At 43.9% G+C, this 24139-nt stretch overlaps 1 protein-coding gene across 1 annotated transcript in view; it reads right to left on the bottom strand.

Annotated features, from left to right (window-relative positions):
• Positions 1–24139, bottom strand: part of ZMYM4 (zinc finger MYM-type containing 4) — a 160955-nt gene that overhangs the window by 27603 nt on the left and 109213 nt on the right. Inside the window, 8 exon segments of the mRNA XM_073563082.1 lie at positions 1967–2117; positions 3355–3527; positions 3634–3784; positions 6223–6531; positions 6662–6777; positions 16180–16330; positions 16562–16774; positions 20846–21014. Coding sequence (XP_073419183.1) covers positions 1967–2117; positions 3355–3527; positions 3634–3784; positions 6223–6531; positions 6662–6777; positions 16180–16330; positions 16562–16774; positions 20846–21014 — 1433 coding nt within the window.

Genomic DNA, 24139 nt, shown 5'->3' with positions numbered 1-24139 from the left:
TGAAGCAGAAAACAGAATGGAATAAATGCACAACCTTCATTCATTTTGTGTTCAAAACACTTGAGTCAGTGCTATGGAAGTTACAGGAAAACAGACCATGTGGGACAGGGTATCCCCATTTTCTACATAGGCAGACGTCTCAAAGGTAAGACCAGCATCTATCAGACAATTATGACACACCTGTAGCTATGACAAAATCATCTTAGAAGGGAACATGCCCCTAATCAGTAGAATCATGCAATATATATATATATTTATTACCATTCATATGCCATCAACGACAGCAAACAAGAGGTTGCTAAACTAGACAGATTTTATGGCTATGTGCACACGCTGCGGATTGGTCTGCGGATTTTTATCTGCGGAACTGCAGGTAAAATGACCTGCGGTTTATCACCTCTACAATGGAGGAGATGGTAAACCGCAGCAGAATCGCAGAAAAGAAGTGACATGTCATTTCTTTCTGCGGATTCAAAACCGCAGCTTTTCCGCAGTTAAAAATCCGCAGCATGTGCACTGCAGATTGTAAATCTCAGACTTACATTCTACAGTACACTGTCTGCAGAACTGCTGCAGATCTGAAGCGGATCCGCAGCAAAAACCGCAGCGTGTGCACAAGGCCTAAGGCTACGTTCCCAAGTAGTAAAAATGCAGACTTTCCCATTTTTTTTTCTTGCAACAAATCTGCTACCATTTTTTATGCCAGCAAAGCGCATGAGATTTTAGGAAATCTAATGCAAAACATATGCTGTGGATGCAAGTGCATAATTCACTGCAGTGACATCTGCAGAGGTGATTACTACTGCAGCGATTACAGCATAACTTCCACTGCGGGAAGCCCTCAGTAAATATGTTCCATATAAATGATTCCCACTGCAGTGTGCATGCAATGCTTTTAGCATTTTAGCAGTGTAGATGGGTTTATACCTTATATGCATGAAATTATGCACATAAGGCCCACTTCACACATCAGTTTTTCATGGCCGTATGCAGTCCGTTTTTTTTTTTTAAAGGACCATAAATACAGACATATGCACACCCATTGTATTCAATGGTGGTGCGCACATGAGGTTTTTCACATGGACTGTGTATACATGAGAAAACCCTGCAGACATGTCCTTTTTTTCACGCCGCACAGTCAATATGCGTGCTGTACATGTGCACACTGATGACATATGGATTACATCCTTGTGTCATCAGTGTGACATGTACCGGCGCCTGGGAAAAGCAGTATAATTAGCGCTGTTGGGAAAAGCAGTACAATTAGCCCTGTTCCCAGGCGCCGGGTACTGAATGTAGCTCTCATCATTGCCGCTTGGTCTCCTTGCACTCAGCGAGACCAGGCGATAATGATGACAACTGTAGTCAGCGCTATACACTGACAGCGACCGCTGACTACAACTCCCATCATTATCGCCTTGTCGTGCTGATCGCAGAGAGACCAGACTACAATGACAGCTTTAATCAGCGGTCGCCGTCTGTGTATACCACTGACTACAACTGTCATCGTTGTCGCCTGGTGTCCCTGTGATCAACGTGACCAGGCAACAATGACGGGAGTGGTATTCGCACCCGCTGTGCAATTTGTTTTAAATAAATAATTTAAAAAAAATATGGTGTGGGGTCCCCCGTAATTTTCATAACCAGCAGAGGGAAAGCCAACCACTGGAGGTGGAAAGGGGCCAATAGCCCTAAAGTTTCCCAGGCTATTAATAACAGCTGACAACGGTTTGGTTAGTACACATTATGTACCTTTTTTCTTTTTCTTAAAAATGGATTATAGCTGATTCATGTTATCTTTGGACATATAGGTTTTTTTTTTTAACATGTTTAATGTCTCATGCCACATATGTTGGAAAATGTTAGGTTTGGGCAAAAGCTAAACAACACAACTGTATGATGTATACTAATAAAATCTTTGTAATACAGGTAAGTTAATCAAGTTCTTTATGATTTGCATACAAACCTGTATTACTGACTGGTGAAGGGTCTCCTGTGCCTTGCTGATTGCAGAAGACTAGTGCACACATCAGATTACAAAAGTGTTTCATATCCCCTCTCCATTTCAGAGATTCACAAAGCTTCCCTTGTCTCTTGCAGCTTTCACATTTCCCCATCTATGGAAGACACAAACATGCATTAGACAAGTTTTAAAAGGCCAACTTGCGACAGGAAGTTTGAGGGGTGTTTTCGTGGTATCATAAGTATAAAAAAAAAAGGAGGATTTCAATACTTCATTGAGAGACACAGAATCCAAAAACCTACTGGCACCAAGCTAACACCAGGTACTAACAAGGAGAATAGAGAAAACTCTACTCCACAAAGAAAAGAATGGAAACGCCTGTTAGGGCAACCAGGAAGGGAGCTATTTCCCCAGTAAAGGCCATGACAATGTAATTTTACTGTAGATACTAAAATTCCTCTTTTCTCTGGTGCTACGGGGAATAACACAGGAACTATGAGATGTCCTAAAGCAGGCCATTGGGTATGATAGTTATAATGAGGAAAATGGAGTAGGTCCTGAGATTCCAGGCTGAGCTACTGCGATCGGCAGCACCTTCCTGACAAAAGCCTACATCTGCAGACGGAAGGGTTTGCACTCTACAACGTAGGTGGCCCAATTGTCTTTTCTGGATATGTGAACGGCTAAAATTGCTGTGCTTTCCACATAGAGGAGGATCTGGAAGACTTTAGCCATGGACAGGCAGCTGCGTGTTCAACCCTGATAGTTGATGTATTCCACATCTGTGCCGCTGTCCGTTTAAATTAGACATAGAGGGGGACCCTCAAAGTTTGTCATGCCAAAAGTGAAATGAAAGACGAATGGCTGTTATCGCCAGAATCTTGTTGGGAGGGCAGGTAGGCTGGCTTCTCGATGGTTCCAGCATCTCTTGACTGCAAACTGAAAAAAGACTGCTCCCCAGCCTAGGAGATTGGCATCCATGGTTAAATATCTTCTGCTGTTACTGTTTGTATATACCTCATATCAACCCGTGACTAATGAAGGTCCATGTTCTGGGACTGAAACATTCTATTACTACAACTTTTTGGATTGCCTACAATAAAAAAATTGAATATATTTTTTCAAACTTCTTTTTGGAGTGCAAGTTCTTCAGTATTCCTACTGTAACAGAGTAAAACCCTTCTTGAGCACCCCCTTCTTATAGGAGTGCGGTATACCCATAACATCTAAATTAAAATAGTGTTAGCTTGGTGCCAGTAGGTGGGTTTAGCCACCTTTTTTATTTCATAGGGTCAACCTCTTTGTGGCAGCAACTAACACCCATGCTTTCTGCATCCCCAAATGAAGTGACAGAGAAATTAAGTTTTTGATTAACCCAATTTCACTCTTACCTGGTAAAACAGCACTGTATACTTTGACATGCACTCTTCCCCACAGAACTCCTCCAACCTCCCTCCAAAATGATTCCGGACCAATTTAGACGAGGTCTGGCTGCAATAACTACACATTTTGCAGTAATTGCCCCACTTCTTTGAAAGGTCATGCTTATATAGCAGCTTGCAACCTGAAGAAAAAGAAAAAATAGTAAAATATTCAATAAATTCTAGGCATTTCGAATAAGTAGGAAAAAAAAACGGACTTGACTGTACAAAAATAAATCTATTACTCACCTTCACTGCAGAACACCTTCTCAATCCCTGTGAAGCGTACAACCTCCTTGATGGTCTTCTCTATCTTACAATACTCACACATGGCCATAACCATGTTAATCTTTTTGTACTCATCACAACATGCTTTGCCACAAAACTGATGCATTTTACCCTGAAAATAAAATGTAGCATATAAAGTCAGTTCCAAATACATTGTAATAAAACTTGTTGGGTGAACACTCATCTGTTTCCTTCTTTATGCAGATTTACTTACTAGAAGGGTGTGTTACATCCCTCTCGCTTTGGTTTCTCATAGTGATGAGCGGATGTGCTCGGATAATGTGCAATCAGAGCATGCTCCGAGTATCTTGGGTGTGCTCGGATAATATGGGGTGACTGCCTAACAAACAGGAAATACCCACGTGTTGCGGATGTCTAATAGCTGTAAAACATGCAGCCACAGGGACTTGAACAAAGAAACTCTGTTAGGCTATGTGCACACGTTGCGGATTCTGCTGCGTTTCCGCAGCGGTTTTGGCCCTGCGAAAATGCAGCAGTAACATGTTACCCTATGGCATTTCAAATCCGCTGTGCTCACGCTGCGTTTTTTTCCGCGCTGTTTTGCTGCAGTTTACAAACCGCAGCATGTCAATTGTTTGTGCGGATTCCGCAGCAGTTTCACATCTTTAACATAGCAGAGGTGTGAAACCGCAGGCTAATCCGCAGGAAAACCACAGGTCACTTTACCTGCGGATCGGCGCGGAAAAACCCGCAGCAGAATCCGCAACGTGTGCACATAGCCTAACTCTGACAGCACACAACCATGTTCGGATAACACCTTATCTGAGCACGTTCGCTCATCACTACCCATTAGTAACAGAAGACAAATCACAACTTGGCAGTAGTATAAAAGCTTCAGAGCAAATAAAAAGCACCTGTCTTACTGAAATGTCACCTAGTAAATTCGTATTCTGCTAGTAGACAAGCAGAGTCAGGGATTATTTTTTGTGAGACAATTTTTCATTGGTACCATTTTGGGGTAAATATGCCTGTTTTATCACTTTTGATAACACTATTTGAGAGGCAAAATGAACACATTCTATTCGATATAATTGACATACTATATTATCCGGGTTCGGTGGGAGATACAATTATGAGAATAACACATTTATATTGATTTTTATAGGCTGCCATATTTTGAGACACATACATATTTTATTTTTCTAGACAAGGAGTTATGTGAGGATGTAATTTTTTCAGGCCAGGCTGTAGCTCTCAGTAATACTATTTTGAAGTACTTACAACTTTTAATTACTTTTTTTTTTGTTTTTGAGAATCGGCATGAACAATTCTCCATTTTTTTTATATATTTTTCATCTGACGTTCACTGCGGTGGAGGACATTGTTCTGCAGGTAGATATGATTACAATGATTTTTTTTTTTATATATGTTTTACTACTTTTGGTCAAGAAAAAATACTTTAAAGAAAACAATTTTTACTTTGGTTTTCATATTCTGAGAGTAAGGCCAGGGTCACACTTGTGAGTGTGATGCGAGAAACTCACATCTATACCCGGCACTGCCGCCGGCACTCAGGACAGGAGCGTTCAGCAGAATAAAAATACATGCAGCTGCACACTCCGGTCCGAGTGCCGGCGGCAGTGCCGGGTATAGATGTGAGTTTCTCACATCACACTCGAAAGTGTGACCCTGGTCTTAGAAAGTTATCATTTTCATTATTTACCGAGTTTTGTAAGGGGGCTTGTTTCTCTGTGGATGGGCTGTAGATTTTCTTGGTAACATTTGGGGATACATACAACTTCTTTATTGCGTTATTTTTATAAAGTGAAATGAACAAAAACAGCAATTCTGGCATTGTTTTGCACATATTTTTTTTTATGTCATTCACCGTGGGGGATAATTACGTGGTGGTACATGATGATACTAAATATGTGATTTTTTTTTTTTGTCTTTCGCTAAAGTGAAAGAGCTTTTAAGGGTCAGGTAAGCCAACATTCTTGACCAGTGATCCATCCAAATTCCTCCTCACCGTGTTCCTGGAGCTTAAAGGGGTTGAGGAAGGACAAGAGAATTAGGACCTTTCAGGTTGTCGTATCACCCACATATCTAACAGCTATCACCTATCCATTGTATGCTTGCTGCTGTAAAACTTCATTATTCCCCTATAAATTACATTATTTAATATGTCTGTACATTTCAGGGTTTAAAAGAAAAAAAAAAAAGACGAAGATGCTAGATTTAGAACTGTGTGAAGAGATCCATATTGGGTGACCTTTCAGCGAATGTATCCGTAATGTTGGCCTAATATCATAGTTCCAGATAGATCAGTATAAAATACCCATATATTAAGAAGGGGTAAAGTTTTGTGACTGTCCAATGCTGAAATGATGCATTAAGGTCACAAATAAATTGTACTGAGGTAAAATGAAAAGCCACAATCAAGAAATCACAAAAGGAATGGGAAGAGGTAAGGGTTGCTGAAAAATATAGCAATTAATGCAGTCATTGCATTTGCCTCCTTTCATGAACATGTCAAATGTAATTGCTTGGAAGCTTCATATAACCATGTCATCGGGATCTAGTTTGTACCTTGTAGTCCAAAAGTTCAGGCTTATTGGCAAATAGTCGATTGCACTGCTGGCACCTCAGTTTAACAGGAAGTCGTGAAAAGGCGTTTTGTTGCTGGGATTGTGTTTGCGCCGCAGCTAGTCTCTGTAGACCGGCGGCTGCTGAACTGGTGACTGTTGAAGAGGAGGACGTCGATGTAGCCGAGACCACAGATGGTGTGCTATTCCCCGCTTGTGTTGCTGTTGCAGCATTGATGTTCATAATCACTTGGCCCTGGGACAGTGGGACCACAGATGAATTCATGCCTCCTGAGGACTTGCTGAACAGGTTCTGTTAGAATGAAAACATTAAGGCACAAAAGAATGGTGATAAAGCTGAAAAATGATTTATAGCAAAATCAAATCATTTGCATAGCGTTTTAAGCCATTACGGTTTTATAGTTTCACTTCTTAAGGCTCACCTGAAATGACACCACACAATTGTAGGTGCAGAAATTTCGGATGCTCCCATCAGACATTGCCAAATGATACTGGGGCACAGCCATCACTTTGCAGCTGTTACACTGTATCTGTATGCCTATTGATCATAAAAATAATGGGCGATCACCACATAAATTATTTTTATCATAGTATAATGATTAATACACAGAGAAACTGAAGGTATAATAATCTCAAAAGCTTTCTCTTATTATGTGTAATCCACAAAGGAAGATTACAAGTAACCTGTTATTGTTTGCAGTGCTGATATCACATTGAGAGCGCTACAGCCAATACCTGAGCTCAGCGGCTTTACCCGGCTGGTGCATGTCTCGTGCTCAGTTATTGGAGGCAGCGCTCCCGATGTGCCGACAGTGCTGCTGACAATAACGCTCACCAGGAGCAGAGGCGGAATCGCAGGACTCCACTAGGAGGGTAAAAAAAAAAAAAAAAAAAAAAAAACTGCAGCCAGGGTACAGAGATTTTCTAAAACTGTAAAAAAAAAAAAAAAAATTTTGCCTACTGTTCCAAAAGCGATAATTTACATAAGTGCTTGTTTTTGAAGGACTAGTTGTAGTTTTGAACGACACCATTCATTTTATCATATAATAGGCTGAAAGATGGGAAAAATTTCAAAGTGATACAACATTGAAATCTACCCCTCCTGCCCCCACAATCCTGCTATTGTTTCTTGTTTATACAGTATTTTTTTGTGTGGCAAAAATGAATGGGCAAAATGATTCTCCGGGTCAGTATGATTACTAAATGGTTTAAGTTATTTTTGCTATTTTAGTGGTGAATAAAAATTCTGAAACTTGACAAAAAAAAACAAACAAAAAAAACACTCTGTGTTGTTATTTTCTATGACCCGTTAATTTTTCACTTTTCCCTCACATTGTAAGCTGATGCTTTCATTTATACCATTTTGGGGTAGCTATCATGTTTTGATCACTTTTTATTGCTTGAATCTTTGTGGGAAGTGGGGCAACCGAAAAGAGATAATTCTGACTTGTTTTTAATTTGGTTTGAATTTTAGACTTTGACACAGTGATACCAATTATGCTTATTTTTTATGGGGAAAAATGTGAGTGATTCTAAATTTTACATTTTTAAAACTTTATTTCACTTTTACTTTATTTTTTAGATTGGGCGGCACTCCGGTTTCCTCCCACATTCCAAAGACATACTGATAGGGAATTTAATGTCTGTAAAGCGCTGTGGAAATACAGTGCTGTGAAAATTAATTGGGACAAAGCATTTTTTTAAGTAAAATCATAAGTTGGTTACCAGTCAGTGATTCAAACCAGTTTTAACTGCTTTGAACAGGTGTGAGTGCCTGTTCAAAGCAGTTAAAACTGGTTTGAATCACTGACTGGTAAACAACTTACGATTTTATTTAAAGGGAATCTGTCCCCCCTTTTTTGAGATATCATATAATGATATCAATCAATTGTGTGTCACATAAGGATTCTCTTAGTACTTTTGCTTCCCCCTGACCCTGCACCTTTCATGCATAAATACCTTTTTTATATCGGTTCAGATGTATGTAAACTGCCGCGGTCCGGTCCGATGGGCGGGGCTTATTCAACTGCTCCCCCCCTCCCTGTCTTGCTCTACACAAGAAGAAATGCATAAAACAAGACAGGGAGGGGGGAGCAGGTGAATAAGCCCCGCCCAGCAGACCGGACAGCAGCAGTTTACATACATCTGAACTGATATAAACAAGGTATTTATGCATGAAAGGTGCGGGGTCAGGGGGAAGCAAAAGTACTAAGAGAATCCTTATGTGACACACAATTGAATGATATCATTATATGATATCTCAAAAAAGGGGTGACAGATTCCCTTTAAAAAGATGCCTTGTCCCAATTTGCACAGCACTGTAATAGTGCTATATAAATGAGACACAGGTACTGTGGGACGTCCCAAAGCAGTCCCTGAGTGGGAAGTTGACTCACCGATCCAAGCTACATGCACCTCCTGTCTAAAGGTGCGCCACCGCTGCTTGGAGAATCTTTCTACCCAGGCTCGCATCCGCTGAAGCCCGAGTATGGATATTGTAATGTTTGGCAAACGTGTGCAGGCTGGACCAGGTTGCTGCCTTGCAAACCTGTTCCGTCGAAGCCTAGTGCCGAAGCGCCCACTGCCCGAGTAGATTGTGCTCTGATCCCTGCTGGAATTGGCGCGCCTCTGATGTGGTAGGACTCCTGAATAGTCAAACGAATCCATCTGGCTATGGTCGATATTGAGGCAGCAAGTCCCTTCCTGCGACCTTCAGGGAGCACGAACAGCGCGCGTCTGACTGACGAAAGGGTGCCGTCCGTGACACGTACCTCTTGAGTTCTCTCACCAGATCCAACGTATGAAGGGCCCTTTCCACACGGTGTTCCAGTGCTGGACAAAAAGAGGGCAAGACAATATCCTCATTAATGTGAAACGAGGAAACGACTTTTGGCAAAAAAGGAGGAGCTGGTCTAAGAACCACCTTGTCTTTGTGAAAACTCAGAAACGGGGCTCAACAAGATAGAGCTGCCAGCTCAGAGACCCGCCTGATTGATGTTATAGCTACATGAAACACGTCCTTCCAGAAAAGGTATGACAAATACACATCCTGTAGTGGCTCAAATGGAGCTTCCTGCAGAACGCTTAGGACCAGGTTAAGGTCCCATAGGCGCCTTATAGGGAGGTACCAAGTGGAAGACCCCCTGGATGAAAGTCTTTACCTGCAAGTTGGTAGAAATCCTGCGCTGAAGAAGGACGGATAAAGCTGATGTGTCTCCAGAGAGAACTGGGGGCCAAGCCTGAGTCTAGGCCAGACTGGAGAAAAGCCAAGATGTTATGGATAGAGAATCTCCATGGAGAACAACCGCGGCCTCGACACCATGCAAAGAAAACCTTCCAGGTGTGGTGGTAAATTCGTGCTGAGGCAGGCTTCTGGGCACTAACCATTGTAGCAACCACTTTGCGCCCATACCCCGCCTGAGTCAGAATCCAAGAGTCAACGGCCAAGCCGTCAAACACAGGGCCCCTGAGTTCGGGTGGCAGATTGGCCCCTGAGAAGAGAATGTAGATCTGGGTGCTCTGGTAGTCGCCATGGCACGTCGGCGAGCAACTGCACTAGATCTGCGTACCATGCCCGACGAGGCCAGAATCGCTGGCGCCCCTTCTGCCTTGATCTTCTTGATGACCCCCAGAAGTAGTGGCAGCGGGGGAAATAGGTATGGGAGGCGAAACTGGTTACATGGCAGAACCAGCGCATCCACGGCGATTGCCTGCAGGTCCTGGAACCGGGCGACAAATATGGCCACCTTGACGTTCACCCTGGAAGCCATCAGATCCACATCTGGTGTTCCCCACCGTTGGCAAATCTGCTGAAAGACCTCGCGGTGTAATGACCATTCCCCGGATGCAAGCCCCTGTCGGCTGAGGAAGTCTGCTGCCCAGTTTTCTACACCCGTGATGTGGACCGCCGATATCACTGTGCGGTTCCTCTCGGCCCAGTGAAGAATATGCCCTACCTTGCGCATGGTTGCCCTGCTGCGGGTGCCCCCTTGGTGATTTATGTAAGCCAACGACGTGGCCTTGTCTGACTGGATCCGGACTGGGCGGCCTGCTAGAAGGTGATGAAAATGTTGAGTAAGCCGGATCGCTTGTATCTCCAACAAGTTGATCGGGAGGCGTGCCTCCTGTGGCGACCTCCGTCCCAGGGTCGTGTGGTGGCGAAAAACGGCCCCCCAGCCGAGGATGCTGGCGTCTGTTGTGACCACCAGACACTGACCTGGGGGAAAGGGTTCCCCTGAAGAAGGGAGGAACTGATTGTCCACCACTCTAGTGACTGTCTGACCTGAGAGGACAACCGGCATCGATGATCGAGCGTGACCGGGTTCTTGTCCCAGGATGACAAGAGGGCGTGCTGCAGGGGGCGAAGATGGAACTGGGCGAATGGGATCGCTTCCATCGCCACCACCATTTTTCCTAGAATCCTCATGCAGAAACAGATGGTGTGAGGGACTGGTTGGCGCAGTACCCGCACTCCCTGCCGGAGGGCTAGGGCCTTGTCTCGAGGGAGAATTACCAACCCTTGGCAAGTGTCGAAGATCATCCCTAAAAAGGAAATTCTCTGAGCTGGAACAAGGGATGACTTCTTTACATTGACCAACCACCCTAAGCGGGCAAGAGTATCTAGCGTGATGCTGACACTTTCCTCGCATGCCCGCCTTGAAGGGCCCTTGACCAAGAGGTCGTCTAAGTAGGGAAATACGACTATGCCCCGGGAGTGCAGGATGGCCATGGGGACTGCCATGACCTTTGTAAAAACTCTGGGGGCAGTGGCTAGTCCGAAGGGCAGTGCTGCAAACTGAAAATGTAGACCGTTGATGGCGAAGCGTAGAAACCTTTGATGCAGAGGGAAAATGGGAATATGTAGATAGGCATCCTGGATATCGATAGAGGCCAAGTACTCTCCCTGGCCCATTGCCGATATGACTGAACGGAGACTCCATCCGGAAATGTCTGATCCTGATAAATTTGTTCAGGAGCTTGAGGTCCAAAATGGGCCCAACAGTCCCGTCCTTTTAGGGGACTGCAAACAGGTTGGAATAGGAGCCCTGAGTCTTCTTGTTTTCCGGTACTGGAATGATGACTCCGTTGTAGCTGAGGGAATCGATGGCTCCCAGTAGAGCCTTTGCCCTGGTATCTACTTTGGGAAGACGGAAAAGAAAAAATCGTCTTGGCGGGTACCTGACAAATTCTATCTTGTACCCTGTGGATACCAGGTCTCTCACGCATGTGTCGTGTGCGACATTGAGCCTGACGTAGTAAAACCAGAGTAGGTGGCCGCCTACCTTGTTGGTGTCGCCTGGCAGATGCCCCGAGGCTCTATTCAATGATTCTGACCAAGAAATCATGGCCTTGGCTACCCACGTTACTGCGTACGAGGGAGAGAGTGCTGATCTCGATGCCTCAAACACTGAGCGAGCCAAGTTCTCTATGAGACGATCAGTGGGATCCTTAATAGAAGAACCACTAGGTACGGATAGTAGTTTTTGTAGCCAAGCGCGACACAGGTGGATCCACCGTTGGGGATTCCATCCACTTTTTACGGAGATCCGGGGCAAAAGGATACCTCGCCTCGAGTGCCTACTGGCCCGAGAAACGCCTGTCCGGCCGTTCTCTTTGTCGCTGCACTATGTCCTCAAATTCAGGGTGAGTGCAAAATACTATGGGGACGCTTGACTCGCTTAAATGACACCTTATGGCCCAAAGCCACGGTGGAATCATCCTCAATCCCCAGAGTCTGTTTGACGCATCTTTGAGACTGTCAACCGTTTCCTGACCACCCGGCGTATCTAGGTCAAGGGGTTCGTCCGAGTCGTAGTCCGAGCCTTGCTCGCTATCGACTGCTGGTGACGGGGAGCGAGAAGCAGAGCTCACGGATGCCGAGGCACCGGATGGACCGGAAGACGCAGTGTGGGTTCGTTTGCCCCGGGTCTGACTGGAGTGAGAGCGGCCCCTGCAGGCCGGAGGCTCCTGTGAGGTAGAGGACCCCTCTAAGACAGGCGAGCCACTGTCCTTGCCCCTATCTGGGGCGCGAAGGGACTCGATTGCTCTCGTGACGCCATGGATTGCAACAGCGATAACGCCCATTCCAGGGGACTTGGTACACTGGGCTCGGTCGCAGGGGAGGGCTCCTGGGCGCGTTCGGACTCGCAGGCTTCGCATACTCGCTTGGTCTGCGCATGCGGAAAAACAGACGACAGGAGATGCATGCAGCGTAAAGAAACGTGTGCGTCTTAGGTTTTCCTGACATGCTGTACCTGCCAGGCATCCGTGCCGCAAAAAAAAAAAAAAAAAAAACCGCTGGGGGCGGGCGCTCCTTGTTTTTTCCTAGTGTGGCTTCTCAGGGAGCTAGACGGCAGCACTTACCCCACTGCCGAGCCCCAGCAAAGGCCGGAACCGTGTCTGCCGCTGCCCGACGCCAGGGAGCTCGTTGTGGCGCCTGGACGCTGAGCCGCTGCAGGGGCCCTCCCAGGCCACCTTCCTCCGTGCTTCGTCTCCATACCTGCCAAGTATTCCCTCAGGTAGAGGGGAGGGGGGGCTATATGACAAAAAAGGACGGTGCAGGCACCCTGGCTCCATCTTCAAGGGTTGAGGAGAGGGACCGTCGCCCCCCTGCCGCACCGCAGTCTTAGCACTGGTGGCACAGTGGAGGCCGCACGGACTGCACTTGTGCCTCTGCAGCCTAGGGTTTCAATACCTTAGGGTGTCAGGGCTAAGTCCGGCATCATTCCCACAGTGCGGGAGAGGATACGTGGAGAAGACACTCGCACGTGCTCGCCCGTTGTTGGTTTGAGGAGATCGGGCCCTTTCAATAGGGACTGTCGCCCCTGTCCATGGAAAAATCCCACGTTGCGGGATAGGATTCGTGGAGGCGACACTCGCACGTGCTCGCCCGTTGTTGGTTTGGGGAGATCGGACCCTTTCAATAGGATAATAATAATAATAATCTTTATTTTTATATAGCGCTAACATATTCCGCAGCGCTTTACAGTTTGCACACATTTTCATCACTGTCCCCGATGGGGGCTCACAATCTAAATTCGTCACCCCTCTCTCATCTTCATGTAAGAAAGGAACGTCCGGAAAAAAATCCCCGTTGTGGAGAGGAAACATGGAGGTCGACACTCGTATATGGTCGCCCGTTGTTGGTTTGGGGAGATCGGACCCTTTCAATAGGATCCGTCGCCCCTGTCTCATCTTCATGGGGAAAAGAAAAGAAAATAAAGAAAACAAAAAATCCGTCTAGAAACAGACAGACGTGTGCCTCCAACAGACAATAAGCAAAAAACTGATTTCCGCCCGCAATAGGGGCGAGGGTGTATATGGCGGAGGAGGAGCCAACCTCTTTTTTTCACTTAGTGTCAGCCTCCAGGTGGCAGTAGCATACACCCACAATATCTGTGTCCCCCAATGAGGCAAAGGAGAAAAATGTTTTGTTTGATTTACAGTGTATTTATTGTACAAAACTAGTAAGATAGAAATAACATGTATGGACGGTGAGCCCTCGTGGGCAGGGCCCTCTCTCCTCTTGTACCCGTCGGTGACTTGTATTGTTCTTGCTTACTGTCATGGAATACATGGCGCAATAATAATAATAATAATAATAATAATAATAATAATAATAATAATAATATACCGTGTAAGCCGAGATTTTCAGCCCATTTTTTTTGGCTGAAAGTCCCCCTCTCGGCTTATAAACGAGTCATGTATGCCAGGGGGTTAGTGGGGGAGGGGAAGCGTCAGATCATACTTACCCCCTCCTGGCGCGCTCTCTGCGGCCGCCCTGCTTCTCCTACGGTTTCAGGCTCCTTCCTTCAGCGGTTACGTGGTACCGCTCATTAAAGTGATGAATATGCGCATATTCATGACTTTAGTTAGCGGTACCACGTGACCGCTGAAGGCAGGAGCCTGAGACCATAGGAAAACCAGGGGGCTGCAGATACCGCGCAAGGAGGGGGTAAGAATATGCGATATTCACTTGTCCCCGGTCCACCGCTGCGCGCCGCTCTGTCCGCCACTTCCTCTGGCTGTGATGTTCAGGTCAGAGGGCGCGGTGACGTAGTTAGTGCGCGCCGCGCCCTCTGCTGCCTGACCGTCACAGACAGACGACCCGGAAGACAGAGCGGCAGCGGTGGACCGGGGACAGGTGAATATTTGAGGAGTCGGGGCCCTGAGCCACCGGCACCTGGCCCCCATAGCGCGCCGATGTCCCCGCCTGCTCAGGACACCGACACCTGGCCACCAGCGACAAGAGGCGAGTATGACATTTTGTTTTATTTGCAGCAGCAGCATATGGGGCATATTCTATGGAGCGTCTTATGGGGGCATAATCTATGGAGCATTTTATGGGGCAGCATATGGGGCATAGTCTATGGAGCATCTTATGGGGCAGAATATGGAGGCATGATCTATGGAGCATTTTATGGAGCATCTTATGGGGGCATAATCTATGGAGTATCTTATGGGGCAGCATGAGGCATAATCTATGGAGCATTTTATGGAGCATCTTATGGGGGCATAATCTATGGAGCATTTTATGGGGCATAATCTATGGAGCATCTTATGGGGCCATAACCTTTATGGAGCAGCATATGGGGCATATTCTATGGAGTATTTTATGGGGCCATTATTAACCTTTGTGCATTATATGGGGTGTATTTTGTATGGAGCATCTTATGGGGCCATCATGAACTGTATGAAGCTTTTATGGGGCTCCGGATTCAATATGGATATTCAAAAACATTTAACCTACTGATGTCTCAATTAATTTTACTTTTCTTGGTATCTATTTTTATTTTTGAAATTTACCAGTAAGCTGCTGCATTTTCCACCCTAGACTTATACTCAAGTCATTAAGTTTTCCCAGTTTTTTGTGGCAAAATTAGTGGGGTGGGCTTATACTCAGGTCGGCTTATACACAAGTATATACGGTACACTTAGCATTCCTATATTCACACTAACCCACAGAATAAAATTAACACTTTATTCAGTATTTTTAACAGCAGAAAATGTAACATCAAAAACCAACAGAACTGCTGTTTATGTTTTTTGTTTCTTTCCCCATAAAGCGGTAGTAAACATTAGGCAAGTTATATCTATGCCAAAATGGTGCCAATGCCAAGTATAACTCATCTTGAAAAAAAACAACAAAAAACCTTATACAGTTTTGTTGGGAAAAAATAAAAAATATAGCCCTGAAATGAAATGTGACAACAAAAAATGTTGTGCCCTAAAAAGTCCAAAATAGGCACACACTGAAAAGGTTAATGAGATTCTGTATAGGAAAACTATAAAAATGAGACTGCAGCACAAAATGAATTTTTCAACCAAAGCACATCTCTGGTATGGCTGAGCAGTTCAGTTCACCATCCCAACCTATTTGTTTTCCACCTTTCTCAGCCATCCTCTTGTTCATGGTAAAGCCAAAGCTGTTACTCAAGGAAGAAGAGAGATAAAAACAAAACAAGTAGGTGGGAAGGTTCACTGAACTGCTGAGCCATGCCATGGGCGCACCAAGTGCTTGAGCTTGGTTTGAACAGTCATCTTGTGACGACAGACTCCCATTAACATTTTAAACAAAATAAAGACTATTCATATCTGCGTTATTCAACTCTTTTATTCTGCATTGTTATAGAAAAACAATATTGACAGAGGGCCAGGTCAGTAATATGACCGATACCAAAGGCACCTGATGGACCCCACTTAATTATAATATGATCCTTCAAGTTTTAGCCATGACAACATTTTATTGGAAAAAATAGTGCAGAACGCCAAGCTTAATTTTTGGGAGACTCCAACACAGACGTGTTAAAAACATTTTCTAAATGTCTCATGTCCTCCAACCTACAACTGAGAAATAGGTCTGCATATACGAGGTACTGTGAAAAATAAAGTTTTAAAGGTTTCCCTCTTAAACTTGCCATTTGGACAGTAAAAATGTTACCTGATGATGTGACATTCTGCACTCTGTAGGCAGACAAGCAATTTACCGAACAATACAGCTCAGTGCGGCCCACATTGTTGGTGTTCTCGATCATTTCTGCTGATGAGCGTAATGTTTTACACAGTGCACAAGGTGTGATCTTAGCAGTTTTCTGGGAAGGAAAAAAATCTCATAATGAAAAAACAAATGGTAGAAAAATTCTGTGGCATGTGTTTATTATACACAAACAGCAATTGATTGCGTAATCAGGATATAGTTGAAAAGAAATGTTAAAAAAAGGATACAAAACAAATTGCTTACATTCACTATACAGGATAAGAAACCCTTTATATGACACTAGACATGACAGTGTAAAAGGAATTAGGGGTGATGTTGCATTCACCTGCTTAAAGGCGGTCACACACGTTGAACTGCAGAACTTTTTGCACTGGCCATCAATGTTCAGCAAGTGACATTGTCCAGAACCGCTATAGCAATATCCCCCGCAATTTTCACAGCAATTCATAGTCAGGTTGTTGGCAGAGCGAAATTTAGAGAAGCAGCCATCACTGCAGAGCTTGTGAACCACATTCTGGTAGTTTACTTCATGCCGGATCTAAGAAAAAAATAAAAAAGTTTGGGATAATTGTAATGTTATCACCTTTAAGAGCCTGTATGAGATTAGGCTGCTTCTGGACGTGACCTACAGTATGTTTAGCACCTTAATGACCGTCAATAAGTCTTTTTACTGACCTGAGATATAAGAGAATATTATCCTCCTACAGGTGACCATCCAGCATCTGTCAGCTGTGCACTGTAGCTGACAACTTGCTGCATCAGCCACGATCAGTGTTGGCACCATCCATATCTGTTTAACCCCTTAAATGCTGCTGTCAATAGTGACTATCATATAAATGTTTTAAAGAGTGTGGCTTCTCCCTCTTTATCCAATTTGGCACTCTGAGATCATGATTGTGTGGTCCTGATGTTTGCCATGGCAATTCATGAGTAAATAGAGTCCTTAAGGGCCTGTCACACTAAGAGATATCGCTAGCAATATTGCTATAACTTGTGACGTTATAGCGATATTGCTAGCGATATCGCTGTGTGTGATACTTACCTACGACCCGCTCCCCTGCTGATTATCGCTGATCGCGCGAGAACGTCCAGGACCGTTTCTCGTCGTCAGCTTCCTGCAGTGACGACGAGCGACGCGTGGAGCCGGGCGGGAGAACGCAGGATCGCCTGGTGTGACAGGTAAGTAGCGACCCCCGACCCCTGCGATGTCGCTGGCGAGATCTGCCTGTGTGGCAGCTCACTAGCGACCACTTAGCGATGTACCAGTGATCCTGACCGCGTCATATCGCTGGTACATCGCTAAGTGTGACAGTACCCTTAGAGTCTGCTGGCTACACTGACCTGTTCAAAAGTCAGCAACATTTAGGTGTTAAAAATCAACTTTTTCATTCCTATCATGCCTTTTGTCTTAATTACTGAAAAGCACCTGAAGGGTTAATAAACTACCTGACAGCAATTTTCAATAAGTCAAGGGGTGCTGTTTTTAAAATGCTATTACTTTTGGGATTTTTCCAATATATACGACCCCCAAAGTCACTTCAAACCTGGAGAGGTCCCTAAAAAAAATTATTTTGTAAATTTCCATGAAAAATTACTGCTACATGTTTCAACCTAAAATGCTAACAAAACAAAATAACATTTTTCAAATGGTGCTGATGTAGAGAAGACATGTGGGAAATATTATTTATTAAAGTTTTGCTATGGTATGACTATCTGAATTAAAGGGATAATTATTCAAAGTTTGAAAATTACTAATTTTTTCAAATTTTTGTGAAATTTGATATTTTTATAAATAAACACAAAAAACATGTGAACCTAAATTTACCATGATCATAAAGTATAATGTGTCACAAAAAAATCACTGGATTTTGTTAAAGCGTTCCAGAGTTATTACCACATAAAGTGACACTGGTCAGATTTTTAAAATTTGGCGGTCAATAAGGGGTTAGTATTGCAGCTCAGTCCCAAGGAAAATATTGGAGCGGAGGTACAACACAAAACTTTCTAAAATCACAAGCAAGTCCATTAATCTCATTTCCCTGCAGTCAAGTTTTGTATTTGCACAAAAGAATGACTCCATTCATTTTACCATTCAATGTACTGAACATTCGAAGCAGAGTGAAAATGAGAAGAAAAAAAAAAAGTAATTTATTTATTTTAGTCATTTATATAGCGCCATTAATTCCACAGCGTTTTACAGACATTATCATCACTGCACCCGATGGGGCTCACAATCTAAGTTCCCTATCAGTATGTCTTTGGGGTGTGGGAGGAAACCGGAGTACCCGGAGGAAATCCACGGAAATACGGGGAGAACATACAAACTCCTTGCAGATGTTGTCCTTGGTGGTTTGAACCCAGGACTCCAGCGATGCAAGGCAGCAGTGCTAACCACTGAGCCACCGTAATTCTGCCATGTTTCTTTTTTGGCTTTATTGTTACAGCCTACATTCTGTGGTAAAGGGCCTGTTATTTTTGCAGGACCAGCTGACTGTTTTATTGACATTTTTGGGGTATATATGACATTGTGATCGGTTTTCATTGCATTTGTGCACAGAGGAGTGGGGATTGAAAAGAAAAACAAAACAATTCTGGCGTTTTGATTTTCCTTCCCGTTATATATTGATTGGGTTAATTAGATATTTTTATAGAACTTTTATGAAAACTGCAAATACCAAGTATGTCTTTTTTCCATTTCTTTATTATAATTGCTCAAAAAGTGAGCAATTTGAACTTTAGGTTTTTAAAAACTTTTTTTTTTAGTTCCCTTGAACCTGCAATCATTTGACCACTTGTACTATATACTGTAACACCACAGTATTGCACTATAGTGAAAATCAGTCTACTTTGAAACTCGGCACATAACTGAGGTCCACAGAAGTACCAAGATGGCAGTGACAAAGGCTGCGGCGGCGGACATCTGGCTGCAATGGTAAACAGTCAGCGCTCTGCAATCGCGCCATGGGGGTGGCGTAAATTACGAGCACCGCTTCACATTCCATTAACATTCTGTTCTCAAAAATTGACAGTGGCATTCAAAAGACAAAAATCTGCGGCTGGAGCTGAGCTATTAAGAGGCAAATGCCAGCTTTGTAATATATCCAGTATCTGCCACATGTAAACAGCTACTGCTCCATCTCCATACACAATCGTCCCTCAAATTAAGTGCATGTAGATTAAGGGGTTAAAGCGAATCTGCCAGCACAATTTTATTATATGGAAATAGTGGTATGGCTGTATAGGTGCTTGTCGTGAGAAACCTATTGTATATGCCATATGCAAATCAGGCTGGAAGTGCATAGGGGGTGTGTCAATGCACTTGGAAGAAGCAATCAGAATAACTTCTACACTAAATTTCTCATTGGTCACACATTGCATCTCTACAAAACAGATCAGTTTTACTGGGGGTGATAGGGACAATCGCTTTCACAGCCATACCACTACTTCTGTATGTGTAGAATGTGTAATTTGTCAGCATGGTATTACATAAGGCTCAGCTAGTCAAGTTCTCATTGCCTACATCAAGCAGGGAAATAGTTAAAAGGCAAACATTACTACTATAAGGCTAAGTGCACACGTACCGGAACTCTCGCGGAAATTACCGCGAGAATTCCGGAATTCCAGTCCGCGGGAAAATCGCATTTTAAATTCCCGCGATTTTCCCGCGGAAAAACTAGCATTTTGCAAGTGTATTTAGCTTGCAAAATGCTAGCGTTCTCCAAGCGATCTGTAGCATCGCTTGGAAAACTGATTGACAGGTTGGTCAGACTTGTCAAACATAGTGTTTGACGAGTGTGACCAACTTTTTACTACTGAGGCCGCCTATGCAGCATCAGTAGTAAAAGATAGAATGTAAAAAAAAAATAAAAATAAAAAACGGTGTTATTCTCACCCTCCGACGTCCCGCGCATCCATTCCCAGTAGTCCTTTGCGAAAATGCCCGCGATGACGTCAGTTCTCGCGGGATCGCGACGTCTCGCGGTAATTCGCAATGACGTCGCGCGAATGACCGCGAGACTTCGCGATCCCGCGAGAAGGGACGTCATCGCTGGCATTTTTGCAAAGGACTACTGGGAACGAGAGCGTGAAGAGAAGCGGGAAGACTGCGCGGGACGTCGGAGGGTGAGAATAACAATATTTTTTATTTTAAATTCTATTTTTTACAGGGATATGGTACCCAAAGCCCGGAGGACAGTCTCCTCTCCTCTGGACCGTGGGTACCATCCGCAATTGTTCTGCTTACTTTCCGCATGGTGTGCACAGCCACATGCGGGAAATAAGCGGAACAATGCATTCCTATGGGTGCGGGATCGCCGCGATTCCGCAAATTAATGAGCATGCTGCGGTTTTTACCGCGAAGCGATTCCGCCGCGGTAAAAACCGCAGCATTAGCACAGCATTGCGGAATCCCATAGGAATGCATGGGATGCTTATTTTTCGCGTTTTCGCGGCAAAATCGCGCGGTTAAAACCACCGCGGAAACCCGAAAAAAACGCCACGTGTGAACTCAGCCTTAGAAAGCCTGGCACTTCTAGCTAGTAAATTGCAGTTATTGTCATATTATAATTGCATTTAAGTGTTAGGTACATTTTTGGTTTCGTCTACTTACCACGGCATTTTTCAGACACACACTGCACTTCGTAGAAATGCTATTGGTGTGAATGGTTAGTGTTGCCTTCTTCTCATAAGATGCCAGACAGGGCTGACTGCAGAAGTCCTTACTGCCACTAGGGTTTTCAAACTGGGCGGTAATAACATCCTTGGGTTCTGCAATAACCCTAAAGAAAAGCCACAAATAAAACAATGTGAGGTCATGTGACAGGCCAATCATCTGTCTGCATACAGAACTATTTGCTAAGGGATATAAGTCCAATGGAAGACATGGCCGAAGTGCAGTGTATGTTCACATGGGAAGAAAGTTTGCAGAAAGTGGGGGCACATCTAAAGTAGCAGAGCCTCACCAAATAATGCAGATTTGGTTACAGATCTGCCTGCACTCTTGCAGCTGCTGAAAAGGTAAAAGTCACTAGGCTCGCTCTTCACTAAAGTGCTTCTGTGGATTCCTTGTCCGATTCTCCGCTGCACACACACTGCAGAGCAGCCTATCAATGTACTGCTGAGAGCCACTGTATAGTGAATGCTGACTGTATGCGTTCCCTGTACTGCACCTATTTATTTCTCTCGCTTCACACTTCAATTTTTTTTCTGTACTTGTACTTGAATGAGACTGATTACAATCTCACCCACTTTGTCCTACTTAATACACTGCATGTTTTCTGAAATCTGCAGTACATGTGAACATACCCTAAGAGCAGCCATGAATAAACAGCTGATGAAAAGGTGATTCACTTCAAAGAAAAAACTTCATACAGGACAAAATATTGGTCTAAACACAAACACCATAATACACTTTTTAAAAATGCTTCAAACTGTGACAGATTTTTGCATGAGATTAATATAATGTATTAATATTTGATATCTATATATTTGACATATATATTATATATACATATATGTATATATTACACTATATATACAGTAGAGACCAAAAGTTTGGAGACACCTCATTCAAAGTTTTCTTTATTTTCATGACTATGAAAACTGTAGATTCACTCTGAAGGCATCAAAACTATGAATTAACCCATGTGGAATTATATAATTATCAAAAAAGCGTGAAACAACTGAAAATATGTCTTATATTCTAGGTTCTTCAAAGTAGCCACCTTTTGCTTTGATTACTGCTTTGCACACTCTTGGCATTCTCTTGATGAGCTTCAAGAGGTAGTCACCGGAAATGGTCTTCCAACAGTCTTGAAGGAGTTCCCAGAGATGCTTAGCACTTGTTGGACCTTTTGCCTTCACTCTGCGGTCCAGCTCACCCCAAACCATCTCGATTGGGTTCAGGTCTGGTGACTGTGGAGGGCAGGTCATCTGGCGTAGCACCCCATCTCTCCTTCTTGGTCAAATAGCCCTTACACAGCCTGGAGGTGTGTTTGAGGCCATTGTCCTGTTGAAAAATAAATGATGGTCCAACTAAACCCAAACCGGATTGAATAGCATGCCGCTGCAAGATGCTGTGGTAGCCATGCTGGTTCAGTATGCCTTCAATTTTGAATAAATCCCCAACAGTGTTACCAGCAAAGCACCCCCACACCATCACACCTCCTCCTCCATGCTTCACGGTGGGAACCAGGCATGCAGAGTCCATCCGTTCACCTTTTCTGCGTCGCACAAAGACACGGTCATTGGAACCAAAGATCTCAAATTTGGACTCATCAGACCAAAGCACAGATTTCCATTGGTCTAATGTCCATTCCTTGTGTTCTTTAGCCCAAACAAGTATCTTCTGCTTGTTGCCTGTCCTTAGCAGTGGTTTCCTAGCAGCTATTTTACCATGAAGGCCTGCTGCACAAAGTCTCCTCTTAACAGTTGTTGTAGAGATGTGTCTGCTGCTAGAACTCTGCGTGGCATTGACCTGGTCTCTAATCTGAGTTGCTGTCAACCTGCGATTTCTGAGCGATTTCTGAGGCTGGTGAACTCGGATGGACTTATCCTCCGCAGCAGAGGTGATTCTTGGTCTTCCTTTCCTGGGGCGGTCCTCATGTGAGCCAGTTTCTTTGTAGCGCTTGATGGTTTTTGCCACTGCACTTGGGGACACTTTCAAAGTTTTCCCAATTTTTCAGACTGACTGACCTTCATTTCTTAAAGTAATGATGGCCACTCGTTTTTCTTTACTTAGCTGCTTTTTCCTAGCCATAATACAAATTCTAACAGTCTATTCAGTAGGACTATCAGCTGTGTGTCCACCAGACTTCTGCACAACACAATTGATGGTCCCAACCCCATTTATAAGGCAAGAAATCCCACTTATTAAACCTGACAGGGCACACCTGTGAAGTGAAAACCATTTCCGTTGACAACCTGTTGAAGCTCATCAAGAGAATGGCAAGAGTGTGCAAAGCAGTAATCAAAGCAAAAGGTGGCTACTTTGAAAAACCTACAGTAGAATATAAGACGTATTTTCAGTTGTTTCATATTTTTTTGTTAATTATATAATTCCACATGTGTTAATTCATAGTTTTGATGCCTTTCAGAGTGAATCTACAATTTTCATAGTCATGAAAATAAAGAAAACTCTTTGAATGAGGTGTATCCAATCTTTTGGTCTGTACTGTATGTATGTATGTATGTATGTATATATATATATATATATACACACACATACATATATATATATATATATATATATATATATATATATATATATATACACACACACACAAACATATATACACACATGTATATTACACTGCTCAAAAAAATAAAGGGAACACTTAAACAACTGAACATAACTCCAAGTAAATCAAACTTGGAAGCAACACTGATTGACAATCAATTTCACATGCTGTTGTGCAAATGGAATAGACAACAGATGGAAATTATTGGCAATTATCAAGACACCCTCAATAAAGCAGTGGTTCTGCAGGTGGGGACCATGGACCACATCTCAGTACTAATGCTTTCTGGCTGATGTGAGCACAACCCCCATCTGTGGACGTCGGGCACTCAGACCATCCTCATGGAGTCGGTTTCTAACCGTTTGGGCAGACACATGCACATTTGTGGCCTGCTGGAGGTAATTTTGCAGGGCTCTGGCAGTGCTCCTTCTGTTCCTCCTTGCACAAAGGCGGAGGTAGCGGTCCTGCTGCTGGGTTGTTGCCCTCCTATGGCCCACTCCACGTCTCCTGGTGTACTGGCCTGTCTCCTGGTAGTGCCTCCAGCCTCTGGACACTATGCTGACAGACACAGCAAACTATCTTGCCACAGCTCACATTCATGTGCCATCCTGGATGAGCTGCATTACCTGAGCCAGAATGCTGTAGATAAGTCCCTGATGGCGGTG

Source organism: Dendrobates tinctorius, unplaced genomic scaffold, assembly GCF_039654945.1.
Source record: "Dendrobates tinctorius isolate UK_male_01 unplaced genomic scaffold, ASM3965494v1 ptg000015l, whole genome shotgun sequence".
Classification (NCBI taxonomy): domain Eukaryota; kingdom Metazoa; phylum Chordata; class Amphibia; order Anura; family Dendrobatidae; genus Dendrobates; species Dendrobates tinctorius.
The sequence above is the reverse complement of the archived record's forward strand: the minus strand, read 5'-3'. Positions and strand labels throughout refer to the sequence as shown.